A 27,277-nucleotide genomic window follows, 5' to 3' on the forward strand; every position below is an offset into this window, starting at 1 on the left:
ATTTGACCACTGCAACTCCTTTTTTTAAGAGATGTTTTTTGTGGGTTTTTTCTCCAGGGAGATTCCCAAGACACAGTGGGGAAGGTAAGATTCACTGCCTATGCTCATACTGCTGATCGACAAAAGACCCTCAGTTTCCAATGCTACTGAAGCATCACTTCATTCACCCACAGAAGAGAGAGGGATGGACAGAATGGAACTTTGTCTTAAAATGTAACTTAAGATCACTGCAACTGCTTTTTAAAGAGACAGTCCCCCCACCCCCTTGTATGACATTTTTTTGCATTTTGAATGGTTAAACTCAATTCTTTTCATAGGCCGGAGTGGGATTTTTTCCTATTCCATAGAAAACAGTACTAATGAAAAGTCCTCCAAGGGTTCTTGAAGACAGAGACTGCAAAGGCCCTTTTCGCTGTATTGCTTGGCTTCCAGACAACGTTTTTTCAGTGTCCATTTTGAAAGATCTATAACACTTTTAACAATTGTAATCTTTCAACTAACCCCATCTAGTTCCGAAAGTTTCTAGAAGTGAGTCAGACCATATATAGGCCATATTCATTCCCTAAATCACATTTTTGAATTTGTGATTGAGCACATTTTTTGTTATATTTATACATCTTTTTTATTTATTTTTTGTTTAACATTTATTTAACTAGGAAAGCCAAATTCTTATTTACAATGACGGCCTACGCCGGACAACGCTTGGCCAAGTGTGTGCCGCCCTATGGGACTCCCAATCCCGGCCGGGTGTGATACAGCCTGGATTCAAACCAGGTTTTTTTCAAGTGCCTTAGACCACTGCGCCACTCGGGAGCCCTAAGACTATGTACTCTCACTTCCTCCCCTCTATGTTATAATGATCTTTATCCAGTTAACTTACAAACATCTTTTCAAAGTCCTTTGACTTTAGTGGTAATATTCGAGAACACACTGTGAAAACAACATTTTGAGAGAGTTGCACTTTTTGAAGTGCACTTTTTTTCCTATTAATTAAATGGTAAAAATGTATCAACATATGACATTTATTATTCTATGCTCCTATCATGATTTATTAAACTGTCTCACACGATTTGTTTATAGCAATTCCATCTGCAGCTCACTATACTGTACATTTTCCCATGAGTGAGTGGTTAGTGTTTGGATTAGGGTTAAGGTCGCAAACAAAAACCCTCCCCCAAAACACGTATGCTACTGTTGAACACAATCCTGGTTACCAGCTTAGGGGGACTAATTCAATAACTAAAATGTCCTTCCCCTTGTGTCAGCATTTCCGTTATAGCGCTGTGTGAGTTCACCATCCGCTGAATAGGCTACAATAAGTAGCATTGCAACCCAAAATGATACATGAGAAGGTCTCTGCATAGGGCATTACACCCCATTTGAACACCAACAAAATATGAAATAAAGTGCTATTCAAACCCATTGTCAATGAAGGTACAACATGGCCTTTTTTATCAGAACTGGATTATCATCAAGACGAATCCATGAAAGAAATTGAAAAAACACACATGGCTTTTTTTGGTAGCCATATATATATATATATATATATATATATATAATATATATATCCACACTCGTGCCACACATTTCACAAAGTTCAAGATATTTCACAACAACAGCACCAAAGAGCTTTGATTGATTTATCACCCCCCTCTTTTACATTCATTCATTCATTATTTTGCAGATATACTAATTATCAATTAATTACAGACGTGAATAATTTACAATAAAATAACAATTTTAGGTACAATTCTCATTTTCTTTCTTTTCTTTTATACTACAGCCATGGTGACTGGTCTTAAAACATTTCACATGAGAAAAGTTGTTGTCTCAATTAAAGATTGCAAACCTTCTGCACCGTTTTCAATCCTGTCGCATCAAGCTCAATTCTGTATATCCAACTATGCAAGCAGCATTCTGAAGTTCAAAGGCTTTCCCAGAACCCACTCTCTTTTCCCCACCCCACATTTCCAAGCTTTACTCCAACTCTTACCTGTACATGTAAATCTGGACTACCATACCACTCTAATATTATTCAAATCACAGACGAAAAAGTGGAATACTGCATCTTTAAGACATGAAAGTCACAAATTTAGACTCTGTTAAAAATCATATTGGGAAAACCCTCACAGAACCATTTAGAAAACAACTAACACAGAACCATTTAACTATCATACTGTATGACAACATTTTTCTTTAGTTTGTTTTGGGCCAAAAATAAAAACAAATACAAACTGGTATAAAAGACTGTTGTTGTAGCTTAATATTGGAAAACTGCATATGTAAATGGCATTTGCATGTTAAATACCTGTGTTCCTCATGAGTATCTGCAAATGGAAAAAGAGACCTGCGATATTTCCGTAAACAGAAATGTCATATTTGACAAAGGGCCAAATTAACTCCAAGTTCACCAGGCCGTCCTGAACTGACAGTCTGTCACCTGAATTGCACAAGCTGTAGTGCTTGATAACTCTAAGTCTACACACTGTGACACAAGTCTACCCAAAACAAGCAAATAATAAAACACAAAATCAAAAAAGGTACCATCATGTTACACCCAACCATTCAAAAGCTTTGTATGTAATGTGTCAATTACCAGTAGGTACAACATTTGTGATGTGTTACCCAAACATAAACAGACTCATTTTCTGTGCTTTTTTGGGGATTACTATTGCAGATAAATACATGTGAGAAAATGTGGCTAAGAAATAAAATGCTGTTCCTTGGTAATCTCATGGACATTTGTTTCTCTGATCATTTGTATTGAAATTTAGAACTTGGAGATTCAATTTTAATTTAGTGCATAAGTAAGAATGAAAATGTATACATGTGTATGTTTTTGTTTTCCTCCCTCTGAGAGGCATCAGATGTTCAGTTGGATTTACATGAACAACAACCACAACACAAACAGGACAGAAGAGGGTGAAACAAACAAACTAAACCAAGACAATAAAAAACAAGGAGAACAACAAAACAAATCAAAATCCTTTGAAAAACATCATTCCAAAACGTTTTTGTCCACACTCTCCTTTCCATTGGTCCGTGAGTAAGGTTCAAAAGCAGAAGAGCTCAGATAGCGGGCAGACAGTTCCTGCAGGTTCCCGGCCAGGGAGCCGGCCATGGAGAGCGGGTTGGAGGACATGCGGGTGGCCACGCTGCCAAGCAGAGAGGGCATGGGGAAGCTGAACAGGCCGTGAGCTGACGGGGAGCTCTGGAGGCCTGCCACCGTCCCTGAGCTCGTCACTATAGGTAGAGGGGGACTGCCGCCGGCCGTCCCTGAGCTGGCACCACTGCTGCTGCTGCTGCTTCCGTTGCTGGCCATGCCCATGGAGGGCCCTCGCAGTGCGGCACCCAGGGAGCCGTTGCCACAGTGCTGCAGGAGCCCTGGCAGGCCTGGTGGCGTGAGGAGCCGGCCCTGCTCCAGAAGTCTCAATACACTGCAGGTGGCCGCCGTCTCCGACACCACCGAGCGCAGCTCTGAATCTTTGCCCTGGTCCTTTTTCTGTTTTGTGCGTCGGTTCTGGAACCAAACTTTAACCTTGAGGGGAGGACAAAAAAAGCAGTAGAGACCTTCAGCAACAGGGTCTATTTACAAAAGCCAAATTAATATACTTTGGTTAATATGGATTATTTTCTAATATCAGTAGGCATTTATTGCAACACCAATGTTTGCAGAAAATGACTGAATAATTTGGATTGTTGTAAATAATTACTAATTCCCTTGTGATCTCAGTATAGGTCACTTTGATGTTCACATGAATTGAATTGTGATAGTAATAACATTGGTAGCACGATCAGGGACTTAGACCAGGGGGCCCAGCTTCTACACCTTGACAGATTTAGTAGCTAATTTACAGAAATACAGATTAAATCAATACCATAATGCCTTGTAAATATTTACATATCAATGTCACATTAATGCATGTTATCAGAGTCAGACATATACAATACAGTACTGTTTGTGGTCTAAACTTGAACAAAACCTTCTGTAACGGGAGGCATAAATGACTTTAGAACATATTTTTCTTCTAGTGAAATGCAGACTGTAAGATAAAGTAGCTAGAAATGAATCAAATGTATTTCCATGACCTTAGGCATTTTATGAAAATTAAAAATAATTTTTGAACTCAAAGACATGAAAGTAACAAAAGCAGGGTCAGATAGTAATGAGCATATATGTATGTGTGGCTGAAGTATACTGTAACAAGGATATGAGTATAACAAAGTAAAGTGTGCATACAGATAAACATGGCTATTGTATTCCTATTCATGTGGATAAAGGAAAAAACGTGTTTGTGAAGAGGCCATTTTGACGCTAATGAAGTAATGTTACCGCATTTGCATTGCACATGTTTGATAGTCATTCAACATTGAAAATAGACCTCTCTTTTCCCATTTGCATTTCATATATTTCTATTTGATATATTCTATTCCTTTTCCAAAAAGGATAATTGGAGTTTGTATTTTTTTTGTTGCAGTTTTCTTCATGTATTTCCCCACCTCTATCAAGTCTGTGGCAATTAAACCTGATTGCTTTCATACGGACCATAATTAGAGTGAATGTGTCTCAATCAATGAGCCTCCAGCTACAGTACCTCAAACTGCAGCTACTTCAATCACATCTGAATAGCATGTTTTCCTCCATGTAGTTGTTGTAGATAAACAACTCAATAATTCTCAAGGTTAGTTGGTCAATCGCAAATCTATTTTACACTCTGGAAGTAAGGAATTACATTATGACCATATTCCCTCATGTTATAAGAATATCCTAAATTATTGGTGAACATCTTTTATCTGAGAGGATACATTTTCAACAAGGTCCAACAAGGGGCTCTGAAGCCAGCAACCCAAACAAAGATGATTAGGTGTGCACACTTCAGCATATGGCTGTCGTTTCTTAATGTAACACCCCAAGAGTGCATTGGAACAAAATGTTAATTTCATGATGCCATCATTAGAGACCACTTCATCAACGAATGAAGGAGACATTTGAAGATTTAATGCAATCAAGGAGCATGGCGGCGTGCAACATTTAATGTTGCACGTGAAAATACATGAAGAAATTCAAGCCTATTGTCCTCCCTATGAATGGGGACCTAAGGGCTGTGTGAAATCTAAAGCACCATTATTCTATTCTAAAAACCACCCAAAAATTCTGAATTCATTGTGTGCTGACATGGTAAACTACATGAATACTGTAGCTGAATACAAAATAAATGCATCAAATGTATTGGTCCAAATGTATTGGTCAGGAAAACATTTATTTATCATTGTAAAATGTATGTATGTATGTATGTATATATATATATATATATATACATACACACTCAAGTATAAATTCCCCGAGATCAATATGAATATTTCTTGTAATGATCAGAAATGTGTGACAGAAACACGTGTCTATGCTGTGACTCAGAAAATAACTTTGTATAATGCTCCAGTCTGACCTCTGTCCAAAGTCAAGCTTGTTTAGGTCCACTGAAATGTTCATGATGTACGTAATAAACATAAGGTAAATGTGGCTGACTATGCCATTAGCCAGCTTGCAAGATAAACTAAGAAATAAAATTGTGCTACAAATATTTTGGACTAAGCTCTCTGAAGCAGAGAGCAAGATTTCCCTGAAGTGAAAATTATACATTGGAGGGTGACTGAGCTTGGTATCTCGTAGATGGGCGCAGTGTGACCTTTCCCTGACCCCACAGCTAAGCACTTTTTTTTTTAAGGCCTGTGGACTAGAAACATACTGTTTCTGCACTGAAAATGAGCCTCCTTTATGCAACAATTTAAGCTAACAAGGTTATAGAATTTGTTGGGATAGCAGTGATATGAGATGCATAGTACACTAGGCTAAATACAATGAAAGAGATTTGATTTGATTTGAGTTTTGTATAGGATCATCACTTAACTTAATACTACTGCTAGAGCTATATGATCAGTGAAGCAGTCTGCAGTCTGCCTTTTTCTAAATGATCTTTAACTAATCAGTCAGCTAAATAGAAAATGCCAGGGTTATAGTAAAACTTGTAAAGATTGTATTGGAATGGGATATGCTTACAGAAGTATGATGACAATATAGAAAGCATTGCGTAAGTGAGATAAGTGTGTGTAATCATACACTCTATTTTTCACATTTGAGATAAGATGTTGAAATACACAAGGGTCGTTCCTCGAATAGAGTGCCCTTTATGTCCATGTGAGATTATCTGTGTACATTTTGATTAACCACTAAATACTCCAATAGTAGTGTTTTCATGTTTGTCCGACTTCTAGGAAGATTGTAACTCACTTAATTTATTTTCATTTAATTTAACTAGGCAAGTCAGTTAAGAACAAATTATTATTTTTAATGACGGCCTAGGAACAGTGGGTTAACTGCCTTGTTCAGGAGAAGGCTACCTGTCACCCCTTGACCCCAAGATTTCACCAAGTTTTCACCATCCTTGTAAAGCCCTAGTTCTTTTGTTGCTTTGAAAAAGTAATTTCTGAAGATTATTATTTATTTACTGTGATTTAGTGTTTAATATTAAACATCTAACATTGAACATCTAATAGTCAAATAATATTGTAAAAGTAGGTGAGCTGGTTCTACTCCTTTTGGCCATTGGCCAGGGTTTTGTTGTAGAAAACTGAGTACAACGAGCATAACATGTCACGCCTGTTACACTAGATCGATAGGCTAGCTACATTTTTTGGAAAGCTTGCATTCAATTGCCCCTCCCTGTTGTACACAACAAGCTTCCATTTCCCCTGTCTCAAGGGGAGTTACAGCTGATTTAAGATGAAATCGTCAACTTTGTTATGGTCAACCCTGTTACGGTCAACCCTATTACTTTAATTGACACTTTTATGGTATTTTATTATTTTACTTAACCTCTTGACATGGGAAAACATATTTTTTATGAAGTTGAACAAGTGCTCTTTATGACAGAATGTTAAAATGGGGTGAAAAAGAAACAGTTATTATTTTACAAAATTACACTACCCAAAAGGCACTCTATTCGTGGAATGACCCATAACATATCTATGATAACACAGAATGTGGATTTGGTATTTATTTACTGATGGCCAGAGTGAAATAGGTACATGTATTGTGTTGCTTGAATTTACCTGCGTTTCAGATAGATTAAGCTGGCGGGCCAGTTCTGTTCGTTCCCTCCCAACCACATACTGGCACCTCTGGAACTCCATCTCCAGACGATAGAGTTGCTCTGCGGTGAAAGAGGTTCGGGTTCGTTTGGGACGGTCCAAATCCAGTCCCTTTGGCAGAATGATCTCTCGGATAGACCCTTTTGCATCTACAAAAAAGAACAAGTGACCATTGAAGATTTGTCAATGATAACTATATTCAAAATGTAGAAACACTCTTGGCTCATCATTATCACAACATCAGAATGACCATTCATAATTTTTAGTAATGTGTGTAGGCCTTCTGTTGTCCATGAAATGACCGATTACCGTCAATGAAAGACGTAGGTCTTGTTGCAGTGCATAGCATAAAACTATATGAAGATATCGAGGATGATTTCATGTTTGCAAAATTTAAAAATGAACCATCCAAGTATGCACATGAATATGGTACATAATTTATATGAATGCATCAAATGCACAACATCAACCACAGTAATATGCATAACTAAAATTAACACACTGACATTTTCCAAACCAACTAGTGTACTTTCAAAAAATACTAGGGGAGTAACCTCAACCACATTAAAAGCAGTCAGAAATAATTAATTAATTTGAAAAAGCACCGTTTACAGAAGAAAGTTGATCAAAAGTATAAAACAAATACAAAATACAATGATACATTTTTTTATTTCATTGTGATCATTTCCTTTGGTCAACCCATTTAATTGCATCAATACTCTAGTCTAGATGATCATATTTTAGCATCTCAATCAGTACTCTCAGCATCTCAATAGTTGTTTTCCCTATAGTTTTCTACAATCAGAATGTAGTGTGTAATTAAAAAGTTGTACTTTTGTCATGTAAACAGAAAATAATTAAAGGATATACCTTTAGATAATGTGATATTAATTTTATAACTGTATGAGCTTTTAATGACTTAATAAAAATAGAGAAATGAGGAATAAAAATAAGGAAAATGTTTTTTCTTAAGAATTTACTCAATTAACTAAAATGAACTACTACTTTTTAAATTGTGATTATTTCTCCCATCATCTAAAAGCAGCAAAAGATAACCTGAAAGTATAAACATTTATGTTTGAATTTAGCTGTCATTTCGTTGCTAAATTAATTCCATAACAATCAGCAAGGATATATTCATGTTTTCAAACAGTCTCCATGTTTGACCAACTGTGTTAAACAGATTAAATAAATGATGTGTGCTTATTCTGCTACAATTTAGCCCTGAGGCCAGACGACACTCAGAAAGAGTACTAAAACAACATAACAATTAACTAATTTCTTTGTATTAACTGCATATGAAATACCTTATATTATTTAGAACAAGTTGATGTAAGCAAATGCATTTTACGTCCATTATTATTATTTATTCATCATCTGTATCAGAATACGATAAGATAGTGAAAACCTGTATATCTTATGATTTGAAACTTCTGTGAATATCGCTTACAAATGAAATAGTATTTTCATGGAGAGAGATGATATAGAGTAGCATGAAATTCATCCTTCATTTTAAAACCAAATGTACAGTACTTAATATCTTAAATAAATGTGCTCTATGATTCTAGAAGTGTGCTGTATAATTCCATTTTGGAGGAAACAAAATTGTTGTGAACGCAAACCATTTTGATAGGAGTATATCACAGGGGTAAAATTCGTAACATTCAAAATTCATAAAAATGTGCAGATAGTACATTTTTACAAAAGTGCAAAAAAAAAATGTTTGTATTTACTTTGAATTCAAAATGGTTTAACAAAAAAGCCAAAAATACTATTACAATGACTAAAACTACCATGAGACAGATAAGAGTGAGTGGGGGTGTGTGTGTTTTTTATTTTTTTCTTCTTTGGCATAATGTTGCACTCTCACCCGAGAACGCCCCGGAAGCTGCAAAAGGGACTATAGCGCATTGTTAACTGATAGTGCCTAATTTCCTGTGCTTTTTCTGAAAATGAACGAGTGATAAAAACAACAAAATAAACCAAATAGCGCCCGGGAGAAATTAGCTTCTTTGTGTCAAATATATAAAGTCAAATAAATAAGTTTAACAATTCTAATGGTTGGGAAATTTTAGCGACCAATACCTCAAATATACTGTACATACAGTATAAAAACAGAGCATTTGGTTGTGAACAATGGAGCAGTATGTCTGTAAAAACCAAAAGCTATTTCTATGCTTCTTGAGTCTACACAAAGCCAATACCAGAATCCCATATCCAAAACATCCGTCTGGCAATTCAGCATATCTCACATAGCAAACGATCTTATTTCATCCTGTGGATACATATAAAGTAAAGCAAATGAACAAACAGAGTCCATACACTGCAACAGGAGTAAACATGAGTGTAAATCCTCTCACCTCGGACAAGTATTCTCCGGCAGTAGTCCGGGTCCCCCGTCCCCCGGTTTTTCTCACAGCTTTCCACCGTCCCAGATGGCGAGAAGGACTCCTGCTGATCCTTTAGGAAGGTTTTGGAAAGGTTTCCCTGGGAATCCTTGCCGTCGTTCCCATCCTTTATGCCGTTCTTCAGCCCCATCCCTGGTTCAGGCTCTTGGTTGTATCTGACCTCCATACTAACTTATCCTCTTCAATGTTTCTTTCTTTTTTTCCTTTGTCAGGTGAAGAAAACAGGGATTACAGAGAGTATTGCACGTTGTGTTGTCTCAACAGTGTGGCTTTGTTTTAAAACAGCACCTTTTAGACCAGAGAGTCACCTACCTAATGTTCGGGGAGCGCTTGCCTCACCTGCCAAGGTGCCCGATTATCGTTGTCCAACTCACTTGCCCAATGATCATGGACTTATCACTGAAACTCAACAGCCTTGTTACATACACATCAGGCTGATAGATGATCTCCAAATAATCAGAGCCATGGACCGACGCACACTCACTGTTTCAATTGATTACGGTCATTTTGCTGCCTCCACATTTGCGTAGCCTCATGAATACACTAAATTGTTTGGGAAATATATCAGGTCCTAATGGAGGGGTTTGCTCGCTCCGTCCCTCTCTGTCAGCCAGGGAATCAAGAAAAATGATTGGTCTCACTTTGCAAAAAAAGCCTTCCTGAGCACACAGACACAATCACAGAGGTACGACACTTCCAGAAAAGTTCCCAGGCACTTCATTCTTCGATCCCAGAAACATGGCCAGCCATTTTCAGCGTTTCTCCAGTGTTGGTTGTCTGGCCACGATGGCTAACATTAATCGCATTTACTGTGTCTTTCGCCAATGACCGTCCCTCTGCAACATACAGCTCTCACCGCTATAGTGCTATCCCAGGCGAGTGGGAGGGAGAGAGGGATAGAGAAAGAGAGAGATAGAGAGAGAGAAAGTGAGAGCGAGATGAGAGAGAGAGAGAACAAGAGAGAACGAAGAGAATGAGAGAGACTGAGATAGAGAGAATAAAGGAGAGGCGGAGAGACGGAGGATACAGAAAAAAGTGAATACACCCCAATTGGAATTTGTACCGGCCACGACAGCTGATTCACAAAAATCACCCGGCTCTGCTTCACAGGAACTGTGTTCAAGTTTCCTGTGTTGACCCACGTCACTCAGCACGACAAACAACAACAGCACGACGAGTAGCCCACAGGTCCTTGTCATTAACGCTGCGTCCCCACCATTCATATATATGCACCACAGAAGCAGTCTGTTGCACTAATACAATCTTAACCTGCACAATCTGAAAAACACAAAAATGGGACAAAACTTGTCATTAGTGCCTACACTAACACCCCTGGAATGGCCCCCCTCTCCAGCACTCTCCTTCCACCCCGCTACCCACCCACCAACTTTTAGCTATTTTCATTGTCAGAGCAACAATATCTCAGGGAACAGCAGTTGCCAGTAATCCAATAAGACCATTGATTAGGCTACAATGACTCAATTCAAACCAATGGCCTTGTGCAAGGAACATTCTCCGGCCCTTCTCGTCACCTTGTGGGGCCAGAAGCCCTCTTCAAGCTGCCCCCCTCCCTGAACACCATTCATTCCTTTATGGGAAACAGAGAGGAAAAGGAGTGAAAGATGGCAATTATCTAATTGGACTATTAACAAACAATTCTGTGAGTGTGGCTGCCAGGCAGCAGTCTTGGGGTGGGTTTAAGGGCCTCATGTTGGACTAACTTTATTCACTGAGTGTTTGGGGGTGGCTGATTGGAGTGGAGAAGGAGCGATTGTTAAATAGAGGTAAAAGGGGGCTAAAAAGAAAGCGACTGAAGGGGACTTCTGCTTCTCAAGCTGTGTTGCTGAGCTTCAGCCTGGGAAACAGCTTGTACACGCAGCACTGTGGCCTCTCGGGTTCCCACAATGGCTCATCTTGAAAAATCCGGTCCTCAATGGACAGTTCTACAGCAATATTGCAAAGACAGTACCGCAGAATAGTATGAATATAATGTTAACATGCAAAATCCATGTTAAAGACCGGAAAATAGTATGCACATTCAACATTTTGAGTATTCAAAAATCAATGGGTGGGCTTGTTGGGAAATTAAATGCTCTATTTTTTTGCCTTAGCTACTTGCATGTCATTTTGCAGGCTTCACTGCTAGTTTTACAATTAATGCCAATGTTTTCATCACAATGTGTTTGTTGTGTTTCTCATTTTTAATGATGAGCTCACTTGAAAGCTTTGCATACATCAAACAAGGTAGCTCTGTACCTGTGTAGTAATGTTGTAATTACTATAGTAACATTGTATTAACATGCGGTTAATCACTTTGTAATGGTTATGGTATGCACACATGCATACCAACACAACAGAAACACACATATACACACACACGAACACACTCATCATCTGCTGCTGCTACTCTGTTCTTTATTTTACTCTGATCTATCCTGATGCCAAGTCACTTTACCCTGCCTTCATGTACATATCTACCTCAAATACTTCCTACCTCTGCACATTAAGCTGGTACTTCCTGTATATAGCTCCATTCTTGTGTATTTTATTCCTCTTGTGCTACTCATTTTCCTTGTATTATTTTTTTTTTATTTGTTGGGAAGTGCTTGTAAGCAAGCATTTCGTTAAGTCTATACACGTTGTATTCGGTGCACGTGAACTCCATTACTACGCAATCAGATTTCAATAACTAAAATGCTCCGTACTAACATGGTTATTACGCAAGTATAATAGCAAGTTTATGTAAATTGTTACCAGAACCAGCAAGTACGCTAATACTGGTCAAAGTGCGACTGGTTGAGCACAATATGAAGAGGAAGCCACTAGTTGTGCTGCGGGTACTAAATGTGCATAGCCTTCCCCAGTATCAGTCCTGGCAGAGCAGTGTGCCTTCGGATCAGATGGCAAAAGCAAAACGAATACACTTAGAGGCTGCACCCCATGGTGCATCAGATTTTCCACTCTATCCAAAAAAGAAGGTTACATCACTCCCAATAACGGGCATGAGACATAACAGTCTGAGTAACAGTAACATTTTGCAACAGAAATAGCACTCTCCTTTAGCATTATCCTCCTACAAATACAGTGGTTTCCGCTTATAAGAATCGCAGATAAAATAGGGAGAGAAACGTTACTTACTCTGCTCGTAAGAAGCAATTGGTTATAAGATTGTCAAAGTTGTGTCGGTTGAATTTGTTTATTTTAAGAGAAGTACATTGTGGTACACATTATTCATGTATGTACAGTTGAAGTCGGAAGTTTACACTTATAATTCACTGCATCACATTTCCAGTGGGTCAGAAGTTTACATACTCTAAATTGACTGTGCCTTTAAACAGCTTGGAAAATTCCAGAAAATGATCTCATGGCTTTAGAAGCTTCTGATAGGCTAATTGACATCATTTGAGTCAATTGGAGGTGTACCTGTGGATGTATTTCAAGGCCTACCTTCAAACTCAGTGTCTCTTTGCTTGACATCATGGGAAAATCAAAAGAAATCAGCCAAGACCTCCACAAGTCTGGTTCATCCTTGGGAGCATTTTCAAAACGCCTGAAGGTACCACATTCATCTGTACAAACAATAGTACGCAAGTATAAACACCATGGGACCACGTTGCCGTCATACCGCTCAGGAAGGAGACACGGTCTGTCTCCTAGAGAGGAACATACTTTCGTGTGAAACGTGCAAATCAATCCCAGAACAACAGGAAAGGACCCTGTGAAGATGCTGGAGGAAACAGGTACAAAAGTATCTATATCCACAGTAAAACGAGTCCTATATCGACATAACCTGAAAGGCCCCTCAGCAAGGAAAAAGCCACTACTCCAAAACAGCCATAAAAAAATCCAGACTACAGTTTGCAACTGCATATGGGGACAAAGATCATACTTTTTGGAGAAATGTGCTCTTGTCTGATGAAACAAAAAAACCTGTCAGGAGGTATGGGCCAAAATTCACCCAACTTATTGTGGTGTGGAAGGCTATCTGAAACGTTTGACCCAAGTTAAACCATTTAAAGGCAATGCTACCAAATACTAATTGAGTGTATGTAAACTTCTGACCCACTGGGAATGTGGTGAAAGAAATAAAAGCTGAAATAAATCATTCTCTCTACTATTATTCTGACATTTCACATTCTTAAAATAAAGTGGTGATCCTAACTGTCCTAAAACAGGGAATTTGTACGAGGATTAAATGTCAGGAATTGTGAAAAACTGAGTTTAAATGTATTTGGCTAAGGTGTATGTAAACTTCCGACTTCAACTGAATGTATAGCTCTATGGTAGATGGTAGGGAAACTACCCCTAATCTTTCCCCGAACTTTCATCACCAGTATCCCACTTACCACTATCCTATCATATAATATGCATCTGTAGCTTCATTCAAAACCTCTTTCAGAACACCTAACAGCAGCAGCCCCAATGACATATTGGTCATCATGGGTGGGCTAGCGACTGTTTACAGAAAAGGCCAAGTGCAAGCAGGGCCACTACCACAACCAGTTCTAGTAATGCCATAAAACATTCATCATGATCACAGCCAGCATGATTGTTGGGAAGGTTCAGTATCAGAACCTTGCTCCTTCAGTGTGATTGTGTGTGTATAGTGCAATGGATTGGGAATCAGAGAGAGGGCATTTCAATATCCTTCCAACAATCAAGGAAACCAGAGGTTTGCTCTAAACACATTTAATGCCTCGATAGAAATGTATGTGTTTTACAAACAGACGCCCAGAAATCAAATAGGCCTGCAGGTAAAATATAAATTGGTTCAATGGTGTGGCTTGACATTTGTAGCTATCTAAAATATGAAATGGTAAATGTTGACAGTCCCAGACAATAACATCCATCTGCATTTCTATTCTAATTCCTTTATGCTGCCTAAGCAATGGTACTCCTGGCATTAGTGAAGAACCTGCTCAGTCAACAGAGAGAACCGGAGAACTCTCTTGTCGTAGGTCTAAGGCCTAATTACCAAGCTTCCCAGTGTTTTATGTGGGTGATGTTACTTGGCACTCACGAACAAAGCCTCTAATAGTAGATCATTTGCTACCAGGGGATAGACCTATGCAAGTCTTTACATTTTTTTCAAAATGTTCTATTGAAGGTAAATGCATGTATTTAAAGAGTTTTACGTTTGCAATTAGCATGATTATGTCCTGCACAGTGGTGAAGCCAACTGTTTTCCAAACTGAACTCTGTTGTAAGGAGCTTATTGTACATAGGTACCTAGGGGACTGCACAGGGAGCTGAGCTGGAGAGTCTTGTTGGGGGTTTACAGCATAGCACAAGCTGTCATTTTTATCCTGCTTTGACATTTATATTTTCTTGTCAAAACCCTTGAGCCTTTACATTGGAGTGCTTTTGGTTACAAGTGATATTTTGAAAATAAACTTGCCTCCAATTTTACTCAACATTTTGAGAAGTGGGTTTGCACTCAGTGTACTGGGGTTTAAAAAATGACCAATTGTGACAAGTGAGCTAATAATTGGGATGAATGAGTTTGTATTGGGTTCAGGTGCCATATGTTCTTAAAGGTCCTTGCCGCGCCAAAAGAAACTCTGTTGTTTTCAAAGAGCAGGGCGTGAGCTAATCTTATGCCCTTTCTCAATCATCAGGTTATAAAGACGAAGTACTGTAAACTTACTGAATCCTAATGTATACTACACTGAACACTGAAATGTAGCCTGTAAATGAAGTCAGAGAAAGAACTTGATATTTATTGTCTTGTTGTACTGCTGTTTCATTTTAACAAGGCCTAAATAAATGATGTCTTCATATCAAGAAACAGAAATGAGGCAACATAATCATAACCAATTCATATTCCACCAAAGGTTTACCATGAGACCTGTTCTCCCCTCTATGAGCTCAGTGAGGGGGAGGGAGAGGGAGTGGAACAAAAGCCAGCAAGAGAGGAGAGTGAGGGGAATATTTCGATAGGTTCAGTCTCAGAAAACAAAGGTGCTATCTAGAACCTTAGAGGGTTCTTCGGCTGTCCCCATAGGAGAACCCTCTGAAAGAACCATTTTTGGTTGCTGGTAGAATCCTTTTTACAGAGGGTTTTACATGGAGCCCAAAAGTGTTCTACCTGGAACCAAAAAGGATTCTCCTATGGGGACAGTCGAAAAACCCTTTTCAAACCCTTTTTTCTAAGAGTGTAGGCGCTCGTCACACACCAGGCCTGTCCCTATGTAGTGACTGTTCCACAACTGTACATTGCGTAATAGGTACAACTCACAGCAGGAGTAATCCTCAGTAATTCTCTATCACGTAATACAGTTAAGATGAGGTTAAATGGAGAGCACCACAGCCTCCCCCACTCGGCCTCCCATGTTTCCAAACACTCACAAAGATTTACCCCAAAAATCCATCTGTGCGCCTGAAATGACATCTATTGTTGGGTGGGAAAAATTATCTATTTTAAAAGCCTTTATGGCGCTTTTCATCAAGACTGTCATCCTTAGTCGAAAGCTATACAGTGACTGACAATGGCACATAAGTGTTCCAGAGATACAAAGGAACAGCTCAAATTACACCTGTAGCAATTACTACACCGATAAATTATACAGGACAAAGAGTGCTATCTAGAATTCCTCGGGAATACTGTAGAAAAATCTAAGGCCCATACTTGCTTCATCATAGCTTTTAAGCAGCCTGGTAATGTAAAAAATGTATTGTATTTTAAATAGTAGATTAGTGCATGCACACTTTAATGTTTTATTTCTTTATATATATATATATATATACCAGCCTCCTGACTATTCAGAATATCCAGAATATTGAAAGATACACCTGTCAATGTAAAATATTTATATTTTCAAATCAATTAGAGATAAAATGGTATCATTTTTTTGTTATTCTCCTGGCTACACTTCATTGTACAATAAGATCAATTAAACTGTGGGCCTAGTCATACTGATGTGGAGTGATGTAACACAACGGTTTTAAAGACCACAGCACAATCGGTTCAACACAAAGATATCATAGGAAGGTAGGCAGACAATACCCTCAGGGTGAAAACAAGGTGTCACTTTGTATTTCCCTCACCATCTTGTGACCAACGGCATGAGTGTTCACATGGAGGCCTGAGATGCCTTCACCCAGACAGAACATGAGAACTGTATTGCATGTGATAGCAAACAACGAATATGAAATCTGAATGAATTCAGACTTAAAGGGAACACTGTAGTCTTGTAATGTGGAGTTAGAAGTGCAATGGTGGTCTAATTAAGCAATAAGGCCTGAGGAGGTGGGTTATATGGCCAATGTATCATGGCTAAGGGCTGTTCTTAAGCACAACGCAATGCAGAGTGAATGGTCACAGCCCTTAGTAGTGGTATATTGGCCATATATCACAAACCCGAGGTGCCTTATTGCTATTATCAATGTAATTAGAGCAGTAAAAATGCATGTTTTGTCATACCCGTGGTATACGGTCTGATATACCACGGCTGTCAGCCAATCAGCAGTCAGGGCTCGAAACACTCAGTTTATAATGAAACATATCTGATCAGATAAAATCTCATTATTTTGCTCTAAAATTGTGAGGAATGCAGTATGAAGAGTTTGATTGTATTCTTGCTGATATACTGTAACTCTCAAGGCTATGATTTTAAAAAGTAACTACACTCTCGACTGATGAGGAGATGATCATGTGCATGTAACAAATCAGATACAGTTTACATCCCAGCAAATGACAGAGGGTATAGAAAAGACTGAACATTTTAAATAAATTACTGCATTTAATCGTGTGTATTATGATCCCATTCTATCAATTTCACCAGAAAAAATGTTTCAAGGTTAGTCAAATTTAAAAAAAATATTGTCACCTGACGGTTTCATGTGAATAATTGTTACACATATCCTCAATAATCAAACAGCATTCTATCTGGATCTGTAGCCATATGCGATCATTCAGTCTCCAAAGAAAATCAATACCTTCATAAGTAGCCTACTTCTTTAATAAACAAACCAATGCAGTGAACCAAGTCTGCACAACAATGACTACCTGGGTGAATTCAGCTCTTTTCAAATATGTCCCCATTACCCTGTGTTTAGTCTTTCTGTATTGGGGTGATATTCTTGTCAAGTGCATGGCCTGATCTTCCTCATCAGAAAGGATATGTGCTCTTTTTATTGTAGGCTCCTGAGGTCCAGATCAAGGGGGGAAAAAACATCTATTTTGATACAACCAGGAAAAACAGAATCTCACCAACATTGGCAATCATTGGAAGAGGGAAAGGGATTATTGTGCTGAGAGTGATCAATAACTTGATAAGCATTATAGATGTGAAGTACTATATACTTTAAGGAAATAAATGCAGTACATTCAATTTCGCGTGTACAGTTGCTCAACATGGCATCAATACAAACTTATGCACAGTGGTTATGCATACAGTAACATTCGGACCTGTGAATCATTTAAGAGCAAACACTTCAAATAAAGCATATAAAAACCCATTTCATGCAGTCCAGATTGCTTTCATGAAAGGAATAAGAAAAGTAGCATCTATATATAACACTGTCCGAGATGACTAAATATGTCTATGTCCATGTTTAGTTAAATTCATTAATATCTTATTCAAATAGCATAAAACAATTCATATAACTATGATCTTACTGTAATTGTAACATTTTGTGCATGGCAAAATGTTTAAAGGAGAAAACATTCAGCATTTGAAGAACGATTCATTATGTATGTTTGCATACAGTTATTCAACACCTGCAACTATGAAATCTTGACATTGTCAACTTCAATGTAGCCAGCATTTGGACAAAGGTGTGCAGAGGCTTATTAGCTTAGCTATGAGATTTTGGGTGTTGGGCCTCATTACAGTATCTTATACAGCCACAATAACAATATGAAAACTATAAGCATCTCATGTTTGTGACTACTAGCTTGAATAATTCAACATTATTTTTTTTTAGATTTGAATATTTCCTGTGCACATAGATTGATTATGGTGCAGCCAGCCACATTTAAGTCTATTGATGAGTATCCCCTCCCCCAACCGCCCTCCAGCCCCCCACCCCTGAGAGTGTCCCACTTTAGCTTGGTATCAGAATTTCAAAGCTCTGCTATAGGAATATCCTAAAGACTCCAATCTGTTTGCAAGGTATTTAAACCCGTCTGGCAGCCTCTTACACATTAGAGCTGTCCCCTGTTCCTAAAATGAGTTAAACGGGTAAATTAGGGGGAAGAACTAATTCTATTTAATCAGACTCTGATTTGGGAATTAAAGAGGTCTGGTTGTGGGCTATTTTGAGATTACAGTTTTAACTGGCATGTCTAATTTAGAACAACAAATGCGAAAGATAAATTGATGATTACTGTAACTCCATCAAAATGCTCTGACATACACCACTGTGAATGGTAGGCCACTGTGAAAGTGAGAAAATGACATCCAAACTGGACTTATTTTAGGGTAGAATACCCCAAATGCTCTCCACTGCCCCGTATCCCCAAACAGTTGATGTATATAACAGTTACTAACATGCGAACTGATGGTGCATGTTTAAGCTACTAATGTTCAATCAGACTATTTTACATGTTGATTATGGTATTTTTACTGCCTGGGTATTCAAAACATCTCAAATTGAATGGTTTTTTTTTTTAAGAAGTAAGGTGAGCCGTAAACAAACTATGACAAAGACCAAACAGAGAGGTGTTCAAGGACAGACGATAAAATATGGCCATGGGTTTCAATAAACTGCAGCCTCCTCAGTTGATGACTGAGACTGGAGGTCTCTAACTATTGAGGCTCTACCGCCCTCATGTGGCCATCCCCATCCCCTGTAGTGATAATGGGTGGGGGTATCAGAAACAGATCATTGTGAACAAAGATAAGCGTAATACCAATTATTTACAGATTATTTCGTGTTTACAGATTAGTAGTAAAGCCATAGAGTTGTCAATTCTTCCGTCTGTGACTCGAAAAACATGAAAGGCACTTCTTTTTTGTATACAATTAAGGGGTGGAGCTAGGAATATATAACCCCTCTTAAAATATCAAAAACAGTGTTCTACATGCAAGGTATAGCAGTCCATGACTTCCAAGAGACAGTTAAACCACATTTTGAAAGTATACAATGTTTGTTTACATTCTTGTTGTTTGTAAACAATGGAGTACTAAAACCATTTTAGCCAATCGCAACCACAGGACAGAACTGCATGCAGATGTGCATTAGAATGTTACTATGGTTGTGTTACACTGCTCAGACGTTGCTGACACATGCAAGCTTATCCTTCTGAAAAATGTAAAGTTATTTCGGGAACATTTAGGCAAGTTGCTGGCTAACTCATTGATCGTGCTTTGCAGTACACCGGTTTGTTTTAGTAATTTAGCACAGAGTCTTATCCAGAGCAACTAACAGTAAATTCTTATTTACAATGACGGCCTACCCCGGCCAAACTTTTACCCAGACAACGCTGGGCCAATTGAACACCACCCTATGAGACTCCCAACCTGGAAATGAACCAGGGTCTGTACTGATGACCCCTAGCACTAAGATGCAGTGCCTTGGACCACTGCGCCACTCGGGAGTGCATGCATTTCACTACTTTTCCATACAGGTCCCCCGTGGGAATCGAACCTACAACCCTGGCTATTCCAACTGAGCTACATGGGACTAACCCTCAGCAGATCAGTCGATTTCATGTCATAATGAGACTACAATTAAACTAAAACATTCCTGAGTCCCGCCCTATGGACCTCTCAGGAACATTGGAAGTCACAAGTTTGGTAATTATGCAGAGTTATTGAAAGCTTATCGGAGTTATTGAAAGCTCCTAGTTCCCAGTGGGAAGTTTCACTTAAATGGCCCTCCAAGTCGGAATTTACAAGTGGGAAACTCAGATAAAATATTGTTACCCAAGTTGCAGAGTTGTGATGTCTCACCACTGACCAAAACAAATACTTTTTTCCCCACTACAACCTTATCACTATGCATAATGTAGCTAGTTTGACCATATTGCCAATGCTAACCAAGCGAGCTTACTTTATTATTAGCAATGCTAGCTTATCAAGTTAAATAAAATCTTAATGGTTGAAGAATTTTTCCGACTTCAAAAGCACTTGAACACAATCAAGTCGGATGTATCATTTCCCACTTTCCCATTTCCCAGGAGCATGTGAAGCCTATTGCCACAGGAAGTAAGGGGGCTTATGGTGCTACAGCACCCCCTGAAAAATCATAATTAAAAAACAAATGTATTTGTTTTTATTGATTTGTTCTTTTATATACATGAAAGTAGTGCAGTTGGCCTTTACTATTCCTGTATTAGCAGTCCTATACAGCCATCTGTCGAGGTGCATTTTCCTACCAGTGGTGTGTTTCCACCAAACAGACTTGTTGCGGATAAAAATGAGTGTGTGATGACATAGTGCACACAAAATGTATTTTTTTCGCTCAAGTTTTCATTGTTTGGTGGCACCTTAATTGGGGAGGATGGGCTCATGGTAACGGTTGGAGCAGAATCAGTGGAATGGTATCAAATACATCAAACATAGGATTTTCATGTGTTTAATCAACTTGGACTCATAGTAAATGAAAATCCGGGACACTCAATTTAGTATGATATGTTATGTTTGGTATGGTAGGTATTAATTTGTGGATGTTCATTATCCATTTCGTATGATATGTTAGGAATTACAATTCATATGATACCGGTATGTTACAAATTTGCAATACGTATATGTTACAAATTCCAATTTGTTGTGGCTAGTGTTGGCTAGGTGGCTAACACTAACTTTAGCTAGGTGGCTTAACGTTAGCTAGGCTAGGGGTTAGGAGTTCAGGAATAGGGGGTACGTTTTGGGTTAAGGTTAGGAGTTAGGTTAAAGGATTAAGGTTAGGTTAGGGTTAGGGGAAGGGTTAGCTAACATGCTAAGTAGTTGGAAAGTAGCAAGGGAGTAAATGTTATTTATACTGAACAAAAATATAAACGCAACATGTAAAGTGTTGGTCCCCATGTTTCATTAAAAATGATACATAAGCACAAAAGGCTTATTTCCCCCTTCAAAAAATGCTACGCCAGCCCAGGGCCTTTACATCCGGCTTCTTCACCTAGATGTTCTGAGACGAGTCACCCGGATAGCTGATGAAACTGTGGGTTTGCACAATTTAAGAATTTCTGCACAAACCTCAGAGAAACTCATCTACGTTCTCGTCGTCCTCACCAGAGTCTTCACCTGACTGCAGTTCGGCATTGTAACTGACTTCAGTGGGCAAATGCTCACCTTCGATAGCCACTGGCACGGGGAGAAGTGTGCTCTTCACGGATGAATCCCGGATTTCAACTGTACTGGGCAGATGGCAGACAACGCGTGGGCGAGCGGTTTGCTGATGTCAACGTTGTTAACAGAGTGCGCCATAGTGGCGATGGGGTTATGGTATGGGCAGGGATAAGCTACGGAACAACAAACACAATTGCATTTTATCTATGGCAATTTGAATGCACAGAGATACCATGACGAGATCCTGAGGCCCATTGTCGTGCCATTCTTCCATCACCTCATGTTTCAGCATGATAATGCATGGCCCCATGTCGCAAGGATTTGTACACAATTCCCAGTTCTTCCATTACCTGCATACTCTCACCAGACATGTCACCCATTGAGCATGTTTGGGATGCTCTGGATCGATGTGAATAATTTAAATGGACTAATTTCCTTATCTGAACTATAACTCAGTAAAATATTTTAAATTGTTGCATGTTGCGTTTATATTTTTGTTCAGTATTAAAAAAAATTGGACCTCTCTGAAATGAAAATGGATGGCGCTCCAAAATAGGACTAGGGTTACCTAAACCCTCCCTAAAAGCTTGACATAAAAAAAAGTGACCCTCCCCGATACCCAAAATAATAATTAGAACAAAGTGGATAGCAGAGAACATGTCTACTGTTTACCCTCACTTCTTGGACAGACCAGAGCCTTAGATATGCAGTTTTAGGAACTGTTCATCGTCCTGTAAGCACTACATGGCATCGCACATGGCTGCGGGCCAGAAGGTTGTGGTTTTGCAGATCACCGTGGACAAGAGTAGATGTGGATAGATATCCTGTCACGCCCTGACCTTAGAGATCCTTATTATTCTCTATGTTTGGTTAGGTCAGGGTGTGACTCGGGTGGGAAAATCTATGTTTTCTATTTCTCTGTGTTTTTGTCTGAGTATGGTTCCCAATCAGAGGCAGCTGTCTATCGTTGTCTCTGATTGAGGATCATATATACTGTAGGTTATCATTTTCCTTTTGGGTTTTGTGGGATCTTGTTTTCTGTATAGTTTATTTTGCCTTACAGAACTATGCGCTTTCGTTTTTGTCGTTGTTATGTTGCTTTGGGTGTCATCAATAAAAAGAACGATGTACGCCTACCATGCTGCACCTTGGTCCGGGCATTCCACAAACGAGAGCCTTAACAGAAGATTCCACCAAAAACAGACCAAGCAGCGTGGCCAGGATGAGTGGACATGGGAGGAGATCATGAATGGAGAAAGACCCTGGACATGGGTAGGAGAGTATCGCCATTCAAGGGAGCAGATGGAGGCAACGAAAGCAGAACGGCGACGATACGAGGAATTAGAGCAACGGAGCAAGCACGAGAGGCAGCCCCCCTCAAAAATACTGGGAGGGGGGCACACGGGGAGATTGGCGGAGTCAGGTTTTAGACCTGAGCCAACTCCCCGTGCTTACCGTGGCGAGAGTATGACTGGTCAGGCACCGTGTTATGCGGGGATGCGCACTGTGTCTCCAGTGCGCATTCACAGCCCGGTGCGCTCTGTGCCAGCTCCTCGCAGTAGCCGTGCTAGAGTGGGCATCCAGCCAGGACATATTGTGCCGGCTCAGCGGTCCTGGTCTCCAGTGCGTCTCCTCGGTCCAGGATATCCTGCGCCAGCTCTACGCATGGTATCCCCAGTTCGCCAGCACCACCCAGTGTGGCCTGTGCCAACTCCCAGCACTTGCCGTGCTACAGGGGTATTCAGCCACGACGCGTTGTGCCAGCTCTGCGCTCCAGACCTCCGTTGCGCCTCCACAGTCCAGTGTGTCCTGCGTCGGCTCTACGCACTATGCCTCCAGTGCTCCTTCATAGCCCAGTGCGTCCTGTGCCAGCTCTCCACACTCACCAAGCTAAAGTGGGTGTCCAGTCAGGAAGTGTTGTGGCAGCTCCACTCACTAGGCTGCCAGTACGTCTCCTCAGTCTGGTGAGACCTGTTCAGGCTCCACGTAGGAAGCCTCCTGTGATGATCCATGGCCCGAAGCCTCCAGTGATGATCCATGGCCCGAAGCCTCCAGTGATGATCCATGGCACAAAGCCTCCAGTGATGATCCATGGCCCGGAGCCTCCAGTGATGATCCATGGCCCGGAGCCTCCAGTGATGATCCATGGCACGAAGCCTCCAGTGACGATCCATGGCAAGAAGCCTCCAATGACGATCCATGGCACGAAGCCTGCAGCGACGGTCCCCGGTCCGGAGCCTCCAACGACGATCCCCGGTCCGGAGACTCCAGCGACGGTCCCCTGTCCAGAGCCTCCAACGACGGTCCCCTGTCAGGAGCCTCCAGCGACGGTCCCCAGCCCAGAGACTCCAGCGACGGTCCGCAGCCCAGAGCCTTCAGCGACGGTTCCAAGTCCAGAGCCTTCAGCGAGGATTCCTAGTCCAGAGCCTTCAGCGAGGGTTCCCAGTCCAGAGCCTTCAGCGAGGGTTCCCAGTCCAGAGCCTTCAGCGAGGGTTCCCAGTCCAGAGCTTTCAGCGAGGGTTCCCAGTCCAGAGCCTTCAACGAGGGTTCCCAGTCCGGAGCCTCTGGCGACGATCTACGGTCCGGAGGTCACGGCGACGAACCCTACACCAGAGTCGTCACCAAAGTGGGGGGAGCCTCAAGCGGAGTGGGTCGGCGTCCCGCACCGGAGCCTTCACCGAGAGTAGATGTCCACCCGGACCCTAGAGTAGATGCCCTAGAGTAGATGAGTTGTAATAGTAGAATGCATGAGGTGTAATTTTGAAATTGGGTAGTGCATCATCAGTTTTCCTCTTGTCATGTCTGTCATTCCATATCTTAGAGACCTTGTCAGAAATGTCCAGATCAACTAGCCCATGTCAGCTAATGTTTTTTTGTACTATTTTGTACTAATGTTTGAGTCACTCAAATATCACATGAATATACATTAGACATGGCAAAATGTATGGAATTGCAAGAACATGAGCTGTGGGGGGTTTGGGAAGCCCTGTTCTATTGTACAGTGAATAGCTTAATCAATAGATAGTGACAGAATTAGATTACTTCCCAAGCAAAGTAAATGTTTTGTCTCCTCAGCTGTAGGTTGTAGCTCAGTCTCTGAATGAAAAACAAATGAAATGATATCCACATATGCAATGGAGTTATGTCTTTCACCGGTACTTTACAGCTTCAAATCAAATCAAATTTTATTTGTCACATACACATGGTTAGCAGATGTTAATGCGAGTGTAGCGAAATGCTTGTGCTTCTAGTTCCGACAATGCAGTAATAAACAACGAGTAATCTAACCTAACAATTCCACAACTACTACCTCATACACACAAGTGTAAAGGGATAAAGAATATGTACATAAAGATATATGAATAAGTGATGCTACAGAACGGCATAGGCAAGATGCAGTAGATGGCATAGAGTACAGTATATACTGTACATATGGGATGAGTAATGTAGGGTATATAAATATAAAGTGGCATAGTTTAAAGTGGCTAGTGATACATGTATTACATAAAGCCTTGTGGTTGTGGGTGGAGAAGTTGCCGTACCAGGCGGTGATACAGCCCGACAGGATGCTCTCGATTGTGCATCTGTAGAAGTTTGTGAGGGCTTCTGGAGACAAGCCAAATTTCTTCAGCCTCCTGAAGTTGAAGAGGCTGCTGCGCCTTCTTCACAACGCTGTCTGTGTGGGTGGACCAATTCAGTTTGTCCGTGATGTGTACGCCGAGAAACTTGAAACTTACTACCCTCTCCACTACTGTCCCGTCGATGTGGATAGGGGGGTGCTCCCTCTGCTGTTTCCTGAAGTCCACAATCATCTCCTTTGTTTTGTTGATGTTGAGTGTGAGGTTATTTTCCTGACACCGCACTCAGAGGGCCCTCACCTCCTCCCTGTAGGCCATCACGTCGTTGTTGGTAATCAAGCCTACCACTATAGTGTCGTCCGCAAACTTGATGATTGAGTTGGAGGCGTGCATGGCCACGCAGTTTCTAGCATAAAGCATCGCGGACCAAAGCGCTGTTATGGATCACTTTATATAATTGGATCCGTTTTATTTTCTTCAAAATCTTAAGCTAACAATGGGTAGGCGTGGGCTTTTTGCCATTTACTTGGCATACTCTCTCAATTTGAGTCTTGGTTTTAACTTAACCTACCTCTGTGTCAGTGAAGGGCTGTTATTTAAAGAGTGCACGGTGGGTGGAGGAATTGACTAGGATTTAGCTTCTCAGATTTTTTTAACATAGTGTACCAGGCATTCAATCTGCCTTTAACCCTTAATGTTTTTAACGAAGCATGATTATCCACAATAGTATTGAAGGCATCTGCAAAGAGGCTCAAAGCTAAATCAGGTTCAGGGATAGCTGAAATACAATCAAGGTCACTAAAATAAAGATGTTTTAAAAAAGCCTGTTCTTTGTGATGACACGAGGCTTAGAATTCTCTAATACAAACAGCTGGGCAATGGTCACTAATGTTTTTGGCAAAGACACCAGTAGAAAAATATTTATCTCGTTTATTCTTTAAAATAAGATCAATCAGACATGACTTTGAAGGATCTCAGGCCGCAAAACCTGAACCTATTGGGGAGGGTCTGGGTGGGCATCTGTCCGCGGTGGCGGCTCTGGTGCTGGACGTGGCCCCCACTTCACCATAGTCTTAGTCCACCACATTGTCCGCTTCCGTGGCCTCCTAACCACGGCGACCCTTCTAAATGACCCCACTGGACTGAGGGGCAGCTCGGGACAGAGGGGCAGCTCCGTACTGGCTGACGACTCTGGCAGATCCTGGCTGACTGGCTGCTCTGGCAGATCCTGGCTGAATGGTGGTTCTGGCAGAACCTGGCTGACTGGCGGCTCTGGCTGCTCCATGCCGACTGGCGGCTCTGGGTGCTCCATGCTGACTGGCGGCTCTGGCTGCTCCATGCTGACTGGCAGCTCTGGCTGCTCCACGCAGACTGGTGGCTCTGGCTGCTCCACGCAGACTGGCAGCTCCGGCTGCTCCATGCAGACTGGCAGCTCCGGGTGCTCCATGCTGACTGGCGGCTCTGGCTGCTCCATGCTGACTGGTAGCTCTGGCAGCTCCTTTCAGACTGGCAGCTCCTTGCAGACTGGCAGCTCTGGCAGCGCTGGACAGGCGGGAGACTCCGGCAGCGCTGGAGAGGAGGAAAGCTCCGGCAGCGCTGAACAGGCGGGAGACTCCGGCAGCGCTGGAGAGGAGGAAGGCTCCGGCAGCGCTGGACAGGCGAAGCGCACTGTAGGCCTGGTGCGTGGTGCTGGCACTGGTGGCACTGGGCCGAGGACATGCACAGGAAGCCTGGTGCGGGGAGCTGCCACCGGAGGGCTGGTGTGTGGAGGTGGTACTGGATAGACCGGACCGTGCAGGCGCACTGGAGCTCTTGAGATCCGAGCCTGCCCAACCTTACCTGGTTCAATGCTCCCGGTCGCCCTGCCAGTGCGGCGAGGTGGAATAGCCCGCACTGGGCTATGCAG

At 41.0% G+C, this 27,277-nt stretch overlaps 1 protein-coding gene across 4 annotated transcripts; it reads right to left on the reverse strand.

Annotated features, from left to right (window-relative positions):
- Positions 1 to 1,422: 1,422 nt before the first annotated feature.
- On the reverse strand, positions 1,423 to 21,836 carry vax1 (ventral anterior homeobox 1). 4 transcript variants are annotated; one of them, XM_024424715.1, is made up of 4 exons: positions 21,797 to 21,836; positions 9,510 to 9,760; positions 7,111 to 7,298; positions 1,423 to 3,538 (listed from the first exon to the last, which is right to left on the reverse strand). In XM_024424715.1, the coding sequence occupies exons 2-4, from the start codon at positions 9,721 to 9,723 to the stop codon at positions 2,999 to 3,001; spliced, it is 942 nt and encodes a 313-aa protein (XP_024280483.1). In that variant the 5' UTR covers positions 9,724 to 9,760; positions 21,797 to 21,836; the 3' UTR covers positions 1,423 to 2,998. The 4 variants fall into 4 exon arrangements, with proteins under 4 accessions (XP_024280483.1, XP_024280484.1, XP_024280482.1 ...); XM_024424716.1 differs by lacking the exon at positions 21,797 to 21,836 and adding an exon at positions 21,701 to 21,765; XM_024424714.2 differs by lacking the exon at positions 21,797 to 21,836 and adding an exon at positions 9,897 to 10,510.
- Positions 21,837 to 27,277: the final 5,441 nt, after the last annotated feature.

This window comes from Oncorhynchus tshawytscha, linkage group LG06 (genome assembly GCF_018296145.1).
Source record: "Oncorhynchus tshawytscha isolate Ot180627B linkage group LG06, Otsh_v2.0, whole genome shotgun sequence".
NCBI lineage: Eukaryota > Metazoa > Chordata > Actinopteri > Salmoniformes > Salmonidae > Oncorhynchus > Oncorhynchus tshawytscha.